Source organism: Somniosus microcephalus, chromosome 3 (genome assembly GCF_052327205.1).
Source record: "Somniosus microcephalus isolate GS21.2 chromosome 3, FLI_Smic_1.0, whole genome shotgun sequence".
Classification (NCBI taxonomy): Eukaryota; Metazoa; Chordata; class Chondrichthyes; order Squaliformes; family Somniosidae; genus Somniosus; species Somniosus microcephalus.
This window is the reverse complement of record NC_140989.1, coordinates 106,233,498-106,249,356: the sequence shown is the minus strand read 5'-3', so window position 1 is coordinate 106,249,356 and position 15,859 is coordinate 106,233,498. Positions and strand designations below refer to the sequence as shown.

At 45.5% G+C, this 15,859-nt stretch overlaps 1 protein-coding gene across 2 annotated transcripts in view; it reads left to right on the top strand.

The window, feature by feature from the left end:
* Positions 1-15,859, top strand: part of pde10a (phosphodiesterase 10A) — an 899,745-nt gene that overhangs the window by 779,711 nt on the left and 104,175 nt on the right. For both annotated transcript variants that reach the window (XM_085981463.1, XM_085981462.1), the window contains exons 15-16: positions 5,411-5,494; positions 6,041-6,191. In XM_085981463.1, coding sequence (XP_085837589.1) covers positions 5,411-5,494; positions 6,041-6,191 — 235 coding nt within the window. The remainder of the gene's footprint in view (positions 1-5,410; positions 5,495-6,040; positions 6,192-15,859) is intronic.

Genomic DNA, 15,859 nt, shown 5'->3' with positions numbered 1-15,859 from the left:
AACATGCAGGCAATGCGGAAAGATGGGACACATTGCACGAGTTTGCAGGTCCGGGAAGAAGACTAACGACAACAAAAAGACTACTAAGGAAAAGTACAGGAAAGTACAAAAGATGACGGACAGTAGTTCCGAAGACCAGAAGAGCGATAGTGAATCCGGGAACAAGAGACTAAGCTGTCTCAAACTACACAACGTAATCACAAAAGAGGATCACCGAACCATTTGGGTCACCCTCACGATAGCAGGGTCCCAAGTCAAAATGGAATTGGATACAGGATCAGCCCTGACCGTCATGAATCGACGAGACTACGAGCGGCTATTCTCACACATACCCTTGAAAGACACATCCATTGTCTTGAAGACATATACGGGGCAGAAAGTATACCCCAGAGGGAAAATAAGGGTGCCTGTCGAATACAACGGCAAGGAAATACAGAAATTGTACCTGTACATACTGCAAGATGGTGGACCACCGTTATTGGGACGTGAATGGATCAGAAAGATAAGTTTAGACTGGCACTCCATTCAGGCACTGACTGTGGCTGGTAAAAAGGATGACGACGTCACACCTGGACGATTGTCAAAAATCTTGGCTGACGCTAAAGAGGTATTTCAACAAGAACTGGGAACTCTTAAAGGCATAACCGCCACGATAAAAATAGAAGAGAATGCAATTCCCAAGTTTTTCAAAGCAAGACCGGTACCGTATGCAATTCGTCCAGCCGTCGAGGCAGAGCTGGAGAATCTGGAGAATGCAGGTGTGTTAACTAAGGTAGACTGGAGCGAGTGTTCGTTCCTGTCATGAAGAAAACGTTAAACAATAAGCCTGAGGAGCCAAGGAAGGTTCGCATCTGTGGGGACTTCAAGGTGACTGTGAACCCAGTCCTTCACACAGTACAGTATCCTCTTCCAAGGATAGAAGATATTTTCGCCTCACTATCTGGAGGGAAACGTTTTACAAAAATTGACCTAGCGCAAGCATATTTGCAGATGGAGGTTGAAGAATCCTCCAGGAAATATCTCACGATAAACACTCACAAAGGTCTTTACCAGTATAATCGACTGGTATTCGGAGTTGCATCAGCTCCGGCTATATGGCAAAGAGCGATGGAACAAGTCCTGCAAGGGATTCCGGGGACTCAGTGTTACTTGGACGACATCCTAGTGACAGGTGAAAATGACAGTGAACACCTTGCCAACCTAGAGCAGGTGCTCACTAGACTAAGAGAACATGGGCTACGAGCCAATCGCCCCAAGTGCGAGTTTTTTAAGAAACAAATATCGTATTGTGGCCACGTGATTGATGAAGAGGGGTTACATAAGTCCCCAGACAAAATTGAAGCGGTAGTTAAGGCTCCAGCGCCTGAAACTGTGTCGCAACTGAGGTCATTCCTCGGATTGGTGAATTACTACCATAAGTTTTTGCCAAATTTGTCCACAATTCAGCACCCACTGAACGCCCTGCTACAAACTGGAGTAGCATGGAAATGGAGCGATGAATGTAAGCGGGCCTTTCAGAAGTGTAAAGGCCTGATCACTTCAAGAGAAGTATTGGCTCACTACAACCCATCACTACCGATAAGACTGGCGTGTGATGCGTCTCCCTACGGCGTTGGAGCGGTACTGTCACAGAAATCCCTTGATGGTTCAGAGAGGCCGATAGCTTTTGCGTCACGCTCGTTAACTGCAGCCGAGCGTAACTACACCCAGATTGACAGAGAGGCCCTCAGCCTGGTGCGGGGGGTGAAGAAGTTCAATCACTACCTGCACGGACAGAAATTTACTCTACTAACTGATCATCAACCTCTTGTCTCCATTTTCAACCCGAAGAAGGGCGTCCCGATAATGACAGCACAACGGCTACAGAGGTGGTCCCTTTTCCTAGGGGCACACCAATATGACATCGAGTACAAAGGAACTAAACAGCATGGGAATGCTGATGGATTGTCGCGCCTACCGTTGCCGACGGTGGAAGAAGCACCTGCAGTGGATCCTGTGGAGATATTCCACTCGACCATAGTCGAATGTCTACCTGTGACGAATGCAAACATAGAAAAGGAAACACGAAATGACCCGACACTCTCCAGGGTCTATGATTTAACGGTGAAGGGATGGCCAGCACATGGCGAACCACTGTTGCCAGCATTCTCGCCGAGAAGAGAACAGCTGTCAGTGTGCCGAGGAACCTTGATGTGTGGATCCAGAGTAGTAATTCCACCCAAATTGAAGGATAGAGTGCTCAATGAGCTTCATGAGGGTCATCTGGGAGGGGTAAAAATGAAGAACTTAGCCAGAGCGTTTGTGTGGTGGCCGGGAATCGATAGAGAAATCGAAGAGATGACCAAGAGCTGTACAGGATGCCAGAAGGTCCAAAACGCCCCACCACAAGCCCCTCTACATCCATGGGAGTGGCCCTCATCCCCATGGCAAAGGGTACACATTGATTTTGCTGGTCCATTTATGGACTCGATGTTTTTAATTGCGGTGGATGCACATTCAAAGTGGCCAGAGGTAATAAAAATGTCCTCAACCACCACAGAAAAAACTATCACAGTCTTACGAACCATATTCGCCAGAAATGGGCTGCCTGAACAGATTTGCTCCGACAATGGACCACAGTTTGTGTCTGAAGAGTTCCGGAGGTTCTTAAAGAACAATGGTGTTAAGCATTACACATCCGCCCCATATCATCCAGCCACCAATGGATTGGCTGAGAGGTTCGTTCAAACATTCAAGAAGGCTATTAAGGCAATGTGTAATGAAGACATACCCCTACAACACAAGGTGGATAACTTCTTGTTTGCCTACCGGAATGCGACACATGCGGTTACCAACCAAACTCCAGCCATGATGTTCTTCAATCGAAGACTAAGATGCCGCTTGGATTTGGTTAAGCCAAACATCAGAAGAGATGTGGAGAACAGGCAGTTTCAGAATATGAATGAAAGGCCAACCAGGAGTTTCAAGATAGGTCAACCAGTTTTGGCCCGGGACTACCGCACAGAGAAATGGCAGCCAGGAACGATCTGCACACGGCAAGGACCTCTAATGTATACCGTGGACGTTGGAGAGAGCATTGTAAGACGCCATGCTGACCAGATTCTAGAGTCACTGGAAAACGTCAAATCCACACCACGATCCGATACACCTGGTGATGAAACCGAAGTACCAATTGCATCTACCTCAGAATCGGTGATATTGGAAGCAGACGAACCAAACAACGACGTTGATCCCGAATCAACTTTGCCAGAAGAACCTGATACCCCAAAGAGGCGTTATCCGGACAGAATCAGGAAGCCTCCTCAAAGACTGAATTTATAATTGCTTAACTTCAGCTAATGTATATAGCAACTGTAATTGTAAATATGTTATTTAATTATTAATCGAATGTTATGTACTGATTAGCTAAAAGGGGAGGAATTGTAGTGTATGTACTTTGAAGAAGGAACTATATTCTGCAGCCCCTGTATACTGCAGTACCAGTAGTGACCACCCCTGTATATAAGCCTGTGCAGTAACTTTGTATAGTAGTTCCAGTTTTGTCTCCATTCAGTAAACACCTGTTATAACCAACTTCTGCAGTCCGTGTCTCAATTACACACGGACGTTACAAAAGGGGTCAAGGGATATGGGGAGAAGGCAGGGACAGGGTACTGAGTTTGGATGATCAGCCATGATCTCATTGAATGGCGGAGCAGGCTCAAGGGGCCGAATGGCCTACTCCTATCTTCCATGTTTCTATGTAAAGCCGTTATTGTTCTGTATAGATTTGAGGATTGAAGAAAATGAATCCAGGGCTTCAGCATTATTGAAAACGAGGTGAACTTTTGTACACCTTAGGTGAATCCATGAACTTACATACATAGAAGTTATAACACAGAAATAGACCTTTTGGCCCAATCAGTCAGTGTCAGCATTTACTCTCCAAGCAAGCAAATAGTTGTGATCACTTTTACCCATCCTAATCCCACATCCCGTCAATCCTTTTTCTTTCATCCACCCATCTAGTCTAATTTTGAATGTTGACTTAGTTTTTGCTTGAACCACTAAACCTGGAAGTGAATTCCACAGCTTCACAACTCTCTGTGTGAAGAAGTTTATCTTGCACTCTGTTCTAAATCGGTTACATTTAATCTTGTATCTACGGCCCTCGTTGTTGACCCCTCAACTACTGGAAACCATCTCCTTCTACTTACCTTGTCCGATCATCATTTTAGAAATTTCTGTCATATCACCCCGTAATCTGCATTATTCTAATGAAAAAAGACCCAGCTTTTCAAGCCTATATTGTCAAAATCCTGGAACTCTTGCCTTGCAGGAATACCATCACCAAATAGACTACAGCAGCTCAAGAATGGCCTCCTTCTGTGCCGTAAATTTCTATGATTCTAAGAAGGCAGCTCACCAGCACCTTCTCAAGGGCAACTAGAGATGGGCACGAAATGCCAGCCTTGCCTGTGATGCACACATCCCGAAGAATGCTTTTTTTTAAAAATTCTATCTCCTTGTACTAGTCAGCTATCTAGCGAAGCTGCGTTCTAAAACCTCAATATCCTTCCTGTAGTATGGAGCCCACTACTGTGCACAGTACTGAGGCCTTATTAAGGTTTTATATCGGTTTATCATTACCTCTTGGCTTTTATATTCAATGGGCTAGAAATCCGGTCCATTTGCACCTCTCGTTAACACCCCCGGGGGCGCAAACGACTTTTCGTCCAGCGAAGGTGCCGCTAACAACTCCCGCTAAATTCAGCTCCAGTAGGTACCGTCCCGCTCGACCGCGCCCGGCAATGATGGCGTCATCGCCGTGCGCAACGCCCCGTTAGCACCCCACATACAAAATTCAGCCGCGCCCCCTCACTTACCACCTGGCGCTAACAAGTTGCAGTTGGGAGTCGGCTCCATGCGTGCTATTCAAAGGTGCCATCTTGGGGAAACTTTTTTGTCGGCCATAACTCTGCTGAGACATTGTCAGAAAAGCTGCTGAACATATCCAATTCCACAACGTTGAGTCGAGTAGCCCTCTCCCTCTCCCTTGCAGCAGCCATGACACAAAGCTGTCTCAGTAGCTGAGAGGTCGCACTCAAGTTCAGCAATGCTGATAATGAGTAGCTGCAGCTTGAAATGACCTCCCCTTTAAGAGCTGGACTAAGCTGGAGTCAAGGCTTGAAGGCTGATTGCTGAACGCAAGTCAGCTGAAATTGGGTAGCACTCTGGCAATAGCGCCCCCTGCAGCGCTCTACTGAGACCATTCGCACCTCATTTACCACCCCGCTTCACCCCTGGGGTGAAAACGCCCAATTTTGCAACATTTTTCAATGGATTTCAACGGGTGCTAACTTTTCAAAAAGTTAAAAGGTGGGGCGCCCTATATATTGTACTGATATTCCTCTTTGTCTTTTTATCTCAGATTCCACTTTGATATCAGCCCATATGAGGACCTCTGGGCAACTATTTTTGTCTATATGATCCTCAACTGCTGTGGAAAAAACAGGTACAGACAATAAAATAACCCCTTTTTTTTAATTAGCACAGAATGTCTTGATTGGTCACAGTGGAGGTGTAATCTGTATTCCATTTTAGTAGCAATCATTTTTTCACCTTGAAATTGTGTTACTTTTGTTAGAAGTGCTGGATAAGTGTCGTCGGATATTATCCACTAGTATGGATTTCTCTAAGAGTAACATCTACTGAAGTGGTGCTGCACTTTGAAGGCTCTGTGATTCTCATTACAGATCAGGGTTACATCATCAAGTCCCTGCTGTCTGCTTCCAAGCCACTGCAGTTGGTAATATCCTTAGATGTCTGTGAAGTTTCGTATCGAAGAGCTTTCAGAATTTCCCCTGCGATAGATCCCTTAAATTTCGTAGAAAACGAGTGCCTTGATAGATTTGTCACCGTACCAATTAAAAGCTATATGTGCTTCAGAAATCTGACAAATTACAATAGGGATAATGTTAGCACTTTGGTATCTGGGACAAATGGTATTTCTGGTCTTTATTTAATTGTCTTCCCTCTCTCTATTTTCTTCTCTATCTAGCTTTGAGCTGGAGAAGCTGTGTCGCTTCACTATGTCAGTAAGGAAAAACTACCGCCGTGTGCCCTACCACAACTGGAAGCATGCGGTCAGTGTGGCACATTGCATGTATACTATCCTGCAGAAACTTCAGGGGACTTTCTCAGAACTGGAGGTAGGTGAATGAAATTTTCCAGCCATTCCAAGCCACAACTATAAGTTGCCCTGGACATGCAGCCACCAAGGACATTTATTAGCATATAGTCATCTTAAAGATAAGTTAAAGTCCCAGCCAAACAACACTCTGAGCTGAAAAAAATTATGAAGTGATATATACTGGCTAAGCAGAATGAATCTGTTAGCCTTCTACAACATCACTAACTAAAATTGTAGTATGAACCATTTTATTAATATTGCAATTGTCTGTACAATTCTGCCTTACAACTAGGGGATACTTGATCACAAGCCATTGAATAATAATAGTGAGAGAGAGAATAACGACAAAGCACCACAGATACAAATCATTTGTGTAGGTCCTGTTTGCACATGGAATAAATTCTGAGGGATGAGCATTAATGAATGGTCCATTCTTGTCCTTGAATTTTCTAATGTTCAGGAGTTCACGACTATATTCTGTCTGTACCACAATGTAGAATAAAATATGATAATGGAGGAACATCTTATCTAATGTTCCAACAGCACAATTTTATTTTAACCTGGGCTTTTGTAAATTTCTTTCTGTCTCTTTGAAATGCTGGGAAGCGTGGATAATGTAATGTACAGAGAGGACATGAATATGAAATTAACAATCCTCGGAAGAGTGAAGATTAGAAAAAAAATATCCTTCCTTTCCCTCCCTTCAGCAAGGGTAGTGGAAATGTGGAACAAACTCTCGGGTAAAACAATTGATGATTAATTCCTTAAAAATGGCTGGACATATGGTTGTGGATACGAATGAAGATAACAAGAATGACGACAGTGTAAGTGAATCAAAAATTTTGTGGAACACAATGGTTCCTTTGCTGAGACCATGGAAATATGATCTGTGGAATATAATTGTTCAGGGTTGAATAATGGAATTTGTAAGACTGGATAGATAATCAGGCGTTTCACGTTGTTGTGTCGGTACCTTTCTACCTAGACACAATTTAGGACTCAGAACTCAGAGATTCAAACATGAAGTGCTTTATTGGAAGGAAAGGAAGTTCTGGAAAGTTCCGAACAAAGAGAGCTAAACTTAACAGAGAACACCCAACCATTTATCTCCTGTGACAGCGCCACCATAGGTGGGAGGAGAACACACAATAGAACACACAATACATAACATTTCCTCCTCTCTTAAATGAAAGGTCCACATTATTCCTCAACAGGTAAGTTACTTTCAATGCACTCAACGAACCTAGGGTAGAGGTAGACTGCCTCAACCCCTGACTTTACCCTGGGGTTTATTCTGCCCCAGTCTTGTGGGTAAGTCACTAAGCCTACAGATCCAAGCGCCTTGGAGGCCGCCGCTCTCTGACAGGATACCGGCGGTCATCGCTGGCTTCCACAGCAGTAGGCATTGACACAGGCCTGGATGGAAAAGGTGCCTGTGTCAGTCGAAAGTCAGGAGTTTGCACAGGTGGAACAGTCTCTTTGACTTCCTGTGTTGGAGAAGAGCACTGTGGCAAAGGATGCTGGTTTGCGGTATCATCCGGAAACAGTTCAGTCCAACCAGCCGTTGGAGCCTCTGTGGCTGTCTCTGCTCCTAGCAACAGTTGATCTGTGTGTCTTCTCCAGACGACGTCCTCAGCAGTCTCAACCGTGTAAGACACAGGGCCCGTCTGCGCGATCACCGTAGCAGGAACCCATTTCGGTCCAGTGTTGTAGTTTCGAGCTAGGACGTGCTCTCCAGGGTGAAACCGTCTCTCCTTGGCTCTTTTCTCTCTCTTTTCAACTTGAGCTTGTTGTTGACAATGGACAACCTGTTCTGCCCTTGGAGATTTGAGCAAGTCAAAACTTGTCCGCAACTGCCTCTTCATCATGAGCGAAGCAGGGGAAGTTTTGGTTGTGGCATGCGGCTCGTTCCTGTAGGACAACAGGAAGCTGTTCAGACGTTGGTGGATTGAGCCCTGACCTTGCGATGCCTTCAAGGCGTGCTTCAAAGTTTGCACAAACCTTTCTGCCTGGCCGTTAGTAGAGGGATGATAGGGCGCAGACCTGATGTGTTGGACACCATTCACATGCAGGAAGGTTGCAAACTCCTGTGATACAAATTGTGGACCGTTGTCACTTACGAGTTGTTCCGGTGAGCCATAACGGCTGAACATTTCACCAAGTTTCTCAATTGTTGTCTCTGCCGTGGTAGACCTCATCACAGCGACCTCCGGCCACTTGCTACGAGCGTCCACAACCACCATAAACATCTTCTCTTCGAAAGGACCGGCGAAGTCCACATGTACTCGCTGCCACACTTCTGCAGGCCAATCCCAGGGGTGTAGGGTTGCCAGCTGTGGAACATTCCAGACCCTTTGACATGGGGAACATGTTTTGGCTTTCTCCTCAATATTCCCATCGAGACCTGGCCACCAGAAGTAGCTTCTTGCCATTTCCTTCATCCGAACCATCCCACTGTGGCCTGTATGAAGTTGTTGCAGTATAGGTTCCCTCAGAGGTGGCGGAATGATGACACGGCGTCCCCAAAGAAGACAACCTGCCTGGACGGAGAGCTCATTTCTTTTTGAAACGTAAGGTTTCAAACTAGGAGAATCTCCTATAGCTCTCCCTCGAATGACATCGTCCATTACCTCAGACAGGACTGGATCGTTGCGGGTGTACCTTCGCACATGAACTGCAGTGACAGGTGCTCCCTCCACTTGTCTAAAGTAGAAGATGTCTATCTGATGAGGCTCTGGGGAAGGAACAGGCAAGGGTAGCCTCGAGAGACCGTCTGCGTTGCCGCGCAAGTCTGATTTGCGATATTTGATGTCGTATGTGTGTCCTGACAACAGTAAAGCCCACCTTTGCATCCTGCTTGCAGCAAGAGACGGAATTCCGGTATGGGGCCCGAAGATTGAAGTCAATGGACGGTGGTCCGTCAGGAGTGTGAACCTTCTCCCAAACAGGTACTGATGAAATTTTCGAATTCCAAAAACGATTCCCAAGGCCTCGCGCTCGATCTGCGCATAGTTACTCTCGGCCTTGTTCAAGGTGCATGATGCGAAGGCGATAGGTTTCTCTTCACCCGAAGGCATGATGTGGGATATGACTGCTTCCACACCATATGGTGATGCATCACATGCGAGCTGCACGGGTAGCTTTGGGTCAAAGTGTGTCAGGACCTCCGATTTCAGCAATGCTTTCTTTGCTTGGGCGAAAGCTTCGTTGCACAGTTCAGTCCATTTCCATGTTTTGCCTTGACATAGCAACTGATGTAACGGCTTCAGCAATGTTGCTAAGTCTGGAATAAACTTCCCATAGTAGTTAAGTAGCCCCAGAAATGAACGTAACTTGCTCACATTCTGGGGTGCTGGGGCCTCCACGATCGCCTTGACCTTTGATGGCGCCTTATGCAGGCCAGTAGCGTCAATCACATGCCCCAGGTACTCAACTGAAGACTGAAAGAATTCACATTTGTCTTTACGAATTCTGAGTCCGTACTCTTTCAGTCGTTGCAGTGTCGCATCCAAGTTCAGAAGATGATCCTCCTCATTTGTCCCAGTGACAAGGATGTCGTCCAGGTAGCACTGGACTCCTGGCAGTCCACTCAAAATCTGATCCATTGCCCTTTGGAATAGAGCAGGGGCCGACGTAATTCCAAACGGAAGGCGGCAGTACCTGTATAGCCCCTTGTGTGTCACAGTTGTCAGCAGCTCCTTTGATTTGTCATCGACATGCATTTGTAGATAAGCCTGGCATAAGTCTATTTTGCTGAACTTTTGGCCTCCGGCCAGGCCCGTAAAAAGATCATCAATGAGGGGAAGAGGGTACTGTTCCGCAGACAGCACCGGGTTAATAGTCAGTTTAAAATCCCCGCAGATTCGAACAGATCCATCCTTTATCAGGACAGGAACAATGGGTGTGGCCCATTTGCTCACGCTCACAGGCTCCAGGACTCCATTCTCGACTAAGGCCTCCAAGTTAGCCTCAACTTTTGGCCTAATTACATAGGGTACAGGTCGGGCTTTGTGAAACTTCGGCTTGCTGTCAGGTTTAATGTCCAGTCTCACGCTGATCTTTTTCATGCTCCCAAGTTCCCCATTGAAGAATTCTGCATGTTTGTTTCACACTGCAGTCAGACCTGACTCCCCTTTTGACATCATGCGGACTGCAGGCCAGTCCAGCGTGATTTTCTCTAGCCACGCACGTCCCAGTAGCAATGGGTAATTTCCCTTTACCACATATAGTGGCAGTTTTGCAGTCTGTCCGTTCAATTTAACTGTCACCTCAATGACGCCTCTCATGGCCACAGGTTCGCCGGTATACGTCTTTAGCACAATGTTTGTTGGCTGAAGGGTAAGATGCTTTAGCATTTTGTTGCAGACAGTGTCTGAAACAAGGGACACAGCCGCGCCTGTGTCCACCTCCATCCGCACTGATTGTCCCTCCACCAGTGGTGACACCCAGTAGCCATTTGAATCACGTTTCAAATTAAAATTTCTGTTTACTCACTGCACCCGTAACATACGCAGATTCATCCGCTCCTCGTTGCCACTTGTGTCGGTACCTTTCTACCTAGACACAATTTAGGACTCAGAACTCAGAGATTCAAACATGAAGTGCTTTATTGGAAGGAAAGGAAGTTCTGGAAAGTTGCGAACAAAGAGAGCTAAACTTAACAGAGAACACCCAACCATTTATCTCCTGTGACAGCGCCACCACAGGTGGGAGGAGAACACACAATAGAACACACAATACATAACACATGTGAATTAGCTTTGGAACTCAGAGAGAAAGTTCACAACCTTTTCCACAGATTAAATAAGTTGAATAGGGTCCATGATGGAGTTGTTCCATGCCTCTTAACCAGGATTTATTTTAATGCCAGCAGTAACGTGTGTATTGCTGCTAGTGTTGGTTTTTGTGTTTGCATGTGAAAAAGACTTTCATCTCCCTGTAGAAGATTTTGTTTACCACAAAATATTGTTAGGAAGAATTAAAACTCAAAATTAAAAGCAAGTACAGTCTCAGCAACTCTGGGCCACTGATGTAAGGTGACTGAATATGTCAGATTCCATTTTTATTGCACGGCATGGTGAGGGGGGAGAAAGCAAGAGGTGCATGCTTACATCATGTGTAGCTTGTAAATCAGAAGAGATTGTGGGACAAGGGAAAAGTGGGTTCTGAGAAGGAGAATAATGTACAGTATGAGGATACCGGCATCTTGTATTCTTTCAGCCCTGCCGCTGGCCATGGGCTCATCCATGCCCCTCCTAAGAATGGCCAGCACTGTCTCCTCCATGGGGGTGAGGTAATGCAGGTGAGCCTGTCCCCTGCAAGTTAGGTTCTGCTGCTCCTGGTTATGTGCCACCTTTTCCTGCAAGAGAAAGGGAAGTGTGTCAAGGAGTGTGGTGCAATGGTGTTTGGGTAATGTGCCTGACATGGCTCAATAGCTCACAGTGTGTGTAAGCTGTGAGATGTGGGTGTGAGGCTTGCAGCAGTGATAAGTGTGTGAGTGAGGTAAAGCTATGAATGTGAGTTATGAGTCATGTTTGGTAGAGATTGTTGGTAGGTGAGTGATTGAGGTGTGGTACATTGAGCAGTGTGTGAGGCTAGTGGTGCTAATGGTGGGATTAATTCACTGATCTTGACCATTCGTGTTAGGTCATTGAACTTCTTCCTGCACTGCGTCCACGTCCTCGGGGCTACACCGCTGTCATTCACCACAGGGGCTATCTGCTTCCACTGCACTTTGCTCTGTTGCCTGGAGGGCCTTCTTGCCCCCTGTGGAAAGAGGATCTCTCTCCTCCTAATGACCTCCTGCACTAAGAGAATTTTGGTGCACGCTCTCTCTCTCCCCTGTTGCGCCATCATTATTTGTTCATTTCCACTGTCTTAACCAACCAGTTCAATGATCTGCTGGAGGCAGAATGCACCTCCCCTTTAAGAGGTGCACACTGCCTTTAAGAGGTGCAGGCTAGCTTTAATTGGTGCTAGCCTTGCACGAACTTGGGCCCCCTGCTGAGCGTTCAGCCACTTAGCAGCGCGTTCAGCGCTGGGCTGAACGCCACACTCACAGAAATGAGCAGGCACCATGAAGTTCGCATGCTGCCTCCAGTCCTCCAAACGGACGTGGGTTGATTGCGCATCGCATCACCTATGCCCGTTTTCGGGGGCAAACCAACTTCTAGGCCTAGGTACCTACCTCCATCCTGGTACATTTTTCCCATCATTTTGATGTTTATCTTAGTATCTGCCACCCACACTTCTGCCACAGTTCCCTATAGGGAGCATGCATTTAGTGAATTTACCATTAAAAGATAATGAGCTGCATGTTTGTAACAGTAGCCACTGATTCAGCATGAGCAATGCCACGGGAGAGTTGCTAATGTTAATAAATTTTTACCTTGAAATTTCTAGCTGAATGCTTTCTCATTCTAAACATTCCAAAATAAATTTGTCATTTGTATATGTAGATTTAGCACTCGTAACCAGTAACTAAGAGGAACTCTCCAGCCCAGTTTCTCCTTAACATGTTACATTCTGAAATATATTTGTATTTGCAATGCAGTGCCATTGAGGTAGATAGTTAATAAAGGTTCATTCTGAAATGAACCCCGGGCAGTTGAATAAATTCTGCAGACGAAGAAGGCACATAGCATTCGCAACAAGGTGGATGAATTATTGGCACAAATAGAAGTACAGGAAACTCTCGTTTAAATGGCACCTAATTATCCGGAATTCTCTAATAACCGGCAAAATTCAGGAGTAGGTTTTGAGGCTTCCATATACTGTATAATTGCGGCTGTGTAACCGGGGATCTCGTACCTTTTGCCATATAACCATGACACCTGCACCTCTGGTTGTGTAACCGGGTCCCCTGTACCTGTGCTACGGGGCTGCAGCACTTCTGGTTGTGTTACGGAGCTCCAGCACTTCTGGCTGTGCTACGGGGCTCCAGTACTTCTGGCTGTGCTACGGGGCTCTCGTACCTTGGGCCATTGTCACTCCATGTCCCTTCTTCCTTATCCGGAATTTTTAATCAACCGGCACCATACCGGTCCCATCGGTGCCAGATACCAAAGAGTTTCCTGTAAATGGGTATGGTGTAATTGCCATTACAGAGACATGGTTGCAGGGTAACCAAAGCTGGGAACTGAATGTTCCAGGGTACTCAACATTTAGGAAGGACAATGGCTAACATTCAAGGAAATAATGCATAATTTGCAACAAACATATATTCCTCTAGGGCATAAAAACCCAAAAGGAAAAGTGATCCAACCATGGCTAACAAAAGAAATTAAAGCTAGTATTAAGTCAAGGAGGAAGCTTATAAAGTTGCCAGAAAAAGTGGTCAGCCTGAGGATTGGGATCTTTTTAGAAATCAGCAAAGGGGGACCAAGAAATTGATAAAGAAAGGGAAAATGGAATATGAGCACAAACCAGCGAAAAATATAAAAACATAGTAAAAGCTTCTATAGGTATGTGAAAAGGAAAAAACTGGCGAAGGTAAATGTAGGTCCTTTACAGTCAGAGACGGGAGAATTTATAATGGGGAATGAGGAAATGGCAGGGAAATTAAATAAATACTTTGTTTCTGTCTTCACGGAGGAAGACACAAAAAACCTCCCAGAAATTCGAGAAATTTCTAACCACTATGCCACGGCAGCACGGTGGCATAGTGGTTAGCACTGTTGCCTCACAGCACCAGGGACCCGGGTTCGAATCCGGCCTCGGGTGACTGTCTGTGTGGAGTTTGCACATTCTCCCCGTGTTTGCGTGGGTTTTCTCCGGGTGCTCCGGTTTCCTCCCACAGTCCAAAGATGTGCGGGTTAGGTTGATTGGCTATGATAAAAATTGACCCTTAGTGTTAGGGGGATTAAATACGTGGGGTTACGGGGATAGGGTGGGATATGTGTTGGTGTAGGGGTTACAGGGATCGGGTGGGATATGTGTCGGTGCAGGCTCGATAGGTCGAAATGGCCTCTATCTGTACTGTGAGGTTTCTGTGATTTCTGTGATTCTGTGAAAACCAAGGGTGTGGAACTTAAAGAAATTATTATTAGTAAAAAGACAGTACTAGCAAAATTAACGGGAATAAAAGTCGATAAATCCCAAGGACCGGATGACCTACATCCTAGGATTTTGAAAGAAGTGGCCTTTGGAATAGTGGACGTATTGGTTGTCATCTTCCAAAATTCTATAGATTCTGGAACGGTTCCTGCAGATTGGAGGATAGCAAACATAACCCCACTGTTTAAGAAAGGAGGGAGCGAGAAAACGGGGAACTACAGACCTGTTAGCCTCACATCAGTAGTTGGGAAAATGCTGGAATCTATTATAAATGATGCAATAACTGGGCACTTAGAAACTAATAGTAAGATTGGGCAGAGTCAGCATGGATTTATGAAAGGGAAATCCTATTTGACAAACCTATTGGAGTTCTTTGAAGATGTAACTAGTGGAGTAGACAAAGGGGAACCGGTAGATGTGGTGTATTTAGATTTTCAGAAGGCCTTCGATAAGGTCCCACACAAGAGGTTGGTGAACAAAATTAGGGCACTTGGAATTGTGAGTAATATACTAGCATGGATTGAGAATTGGTTAACAGACAGAAAACAAAGAGTAGGGATAAACGGGTCTTTTTCAGGATGGCAGGCTGTGACTAGTGGGGTACCACAAGGATCGGTGCTTGGGCTCCAGCTATTCACAATCTATATCAATGATTTGGATGAGGGGACTAAATGTAACATTTCCAAATTTGCTGATGATACAAAGCTAGGTGGCAGTGTCAGTTGTGAAGAGGATGTGAAGAGGCTTTAGGGGGATCTCGACAGGCTCAGTGAGTGGGCGAGAACATGGCAGATGGAATATAATGTGGATAAATGTGAAGTTATCCACGTTGGTAGAAAAAACAGAAAGGCAGAGTATTTCCTGAATGGTGAAAGATTGGGGAATGCAGATGCTCAAAGGGACCTGGGTGTCCTTGTATATGAGTCACTGAAAGTGAATGTGCAGGTGTAGCAAGCCATTAGGAAGGCAAATGGTATGCTGGCCTTCATTACAAGAGGATTTGAGTACAGGAGTAAAGAAGTCTTACTCCAATTATATAGGGCCTTGGTGAGACCACACCTGGAGTACTGTGTACAATTTTGGTCTCCTTACCTAAGGAAGGATATACTTGCCATAGAGGGAGTGCAACGAAGGTTCACGAGATTGATTCCTGGGATGGCGGGACTGTCATATGAGAAGAGATTGAGTAAACTAGGCCTGTATTCTCTTGAATTCAGAAGAATGAGAGGGGATCTCAATGAAGCATACAACATTATTACAGGGCTTGATAGGAAGGATGCTGGGAGAATGTTTCCCTTGGCTGGGGAGTCCAGAACCAGGGGCCACAGCCTCAGGATAAAGGGTAGGCTATTCAGGACTGGGATGAGAAGAAATTTCTTCACACAGAATTCTCTACCCCAGAGGGCTGTGGAGGCTCAGTCATTGGGTATATTCAGAACAGAAGTCAATAGATTTCTGACTAGTAAGGGCATCAAGGGATATGGCGATAGGGCCGGTAAATGGAGTTGAGGCAGATGATCAGCCATGACCTCATTGAATGGCGGAGCAGACGCAAAGAGCCGAATTACCTACTCCTGTTCCTATTTCTTATGTTCTTATTCAATGGATTATTTGTCCATATGAGTTGTATGA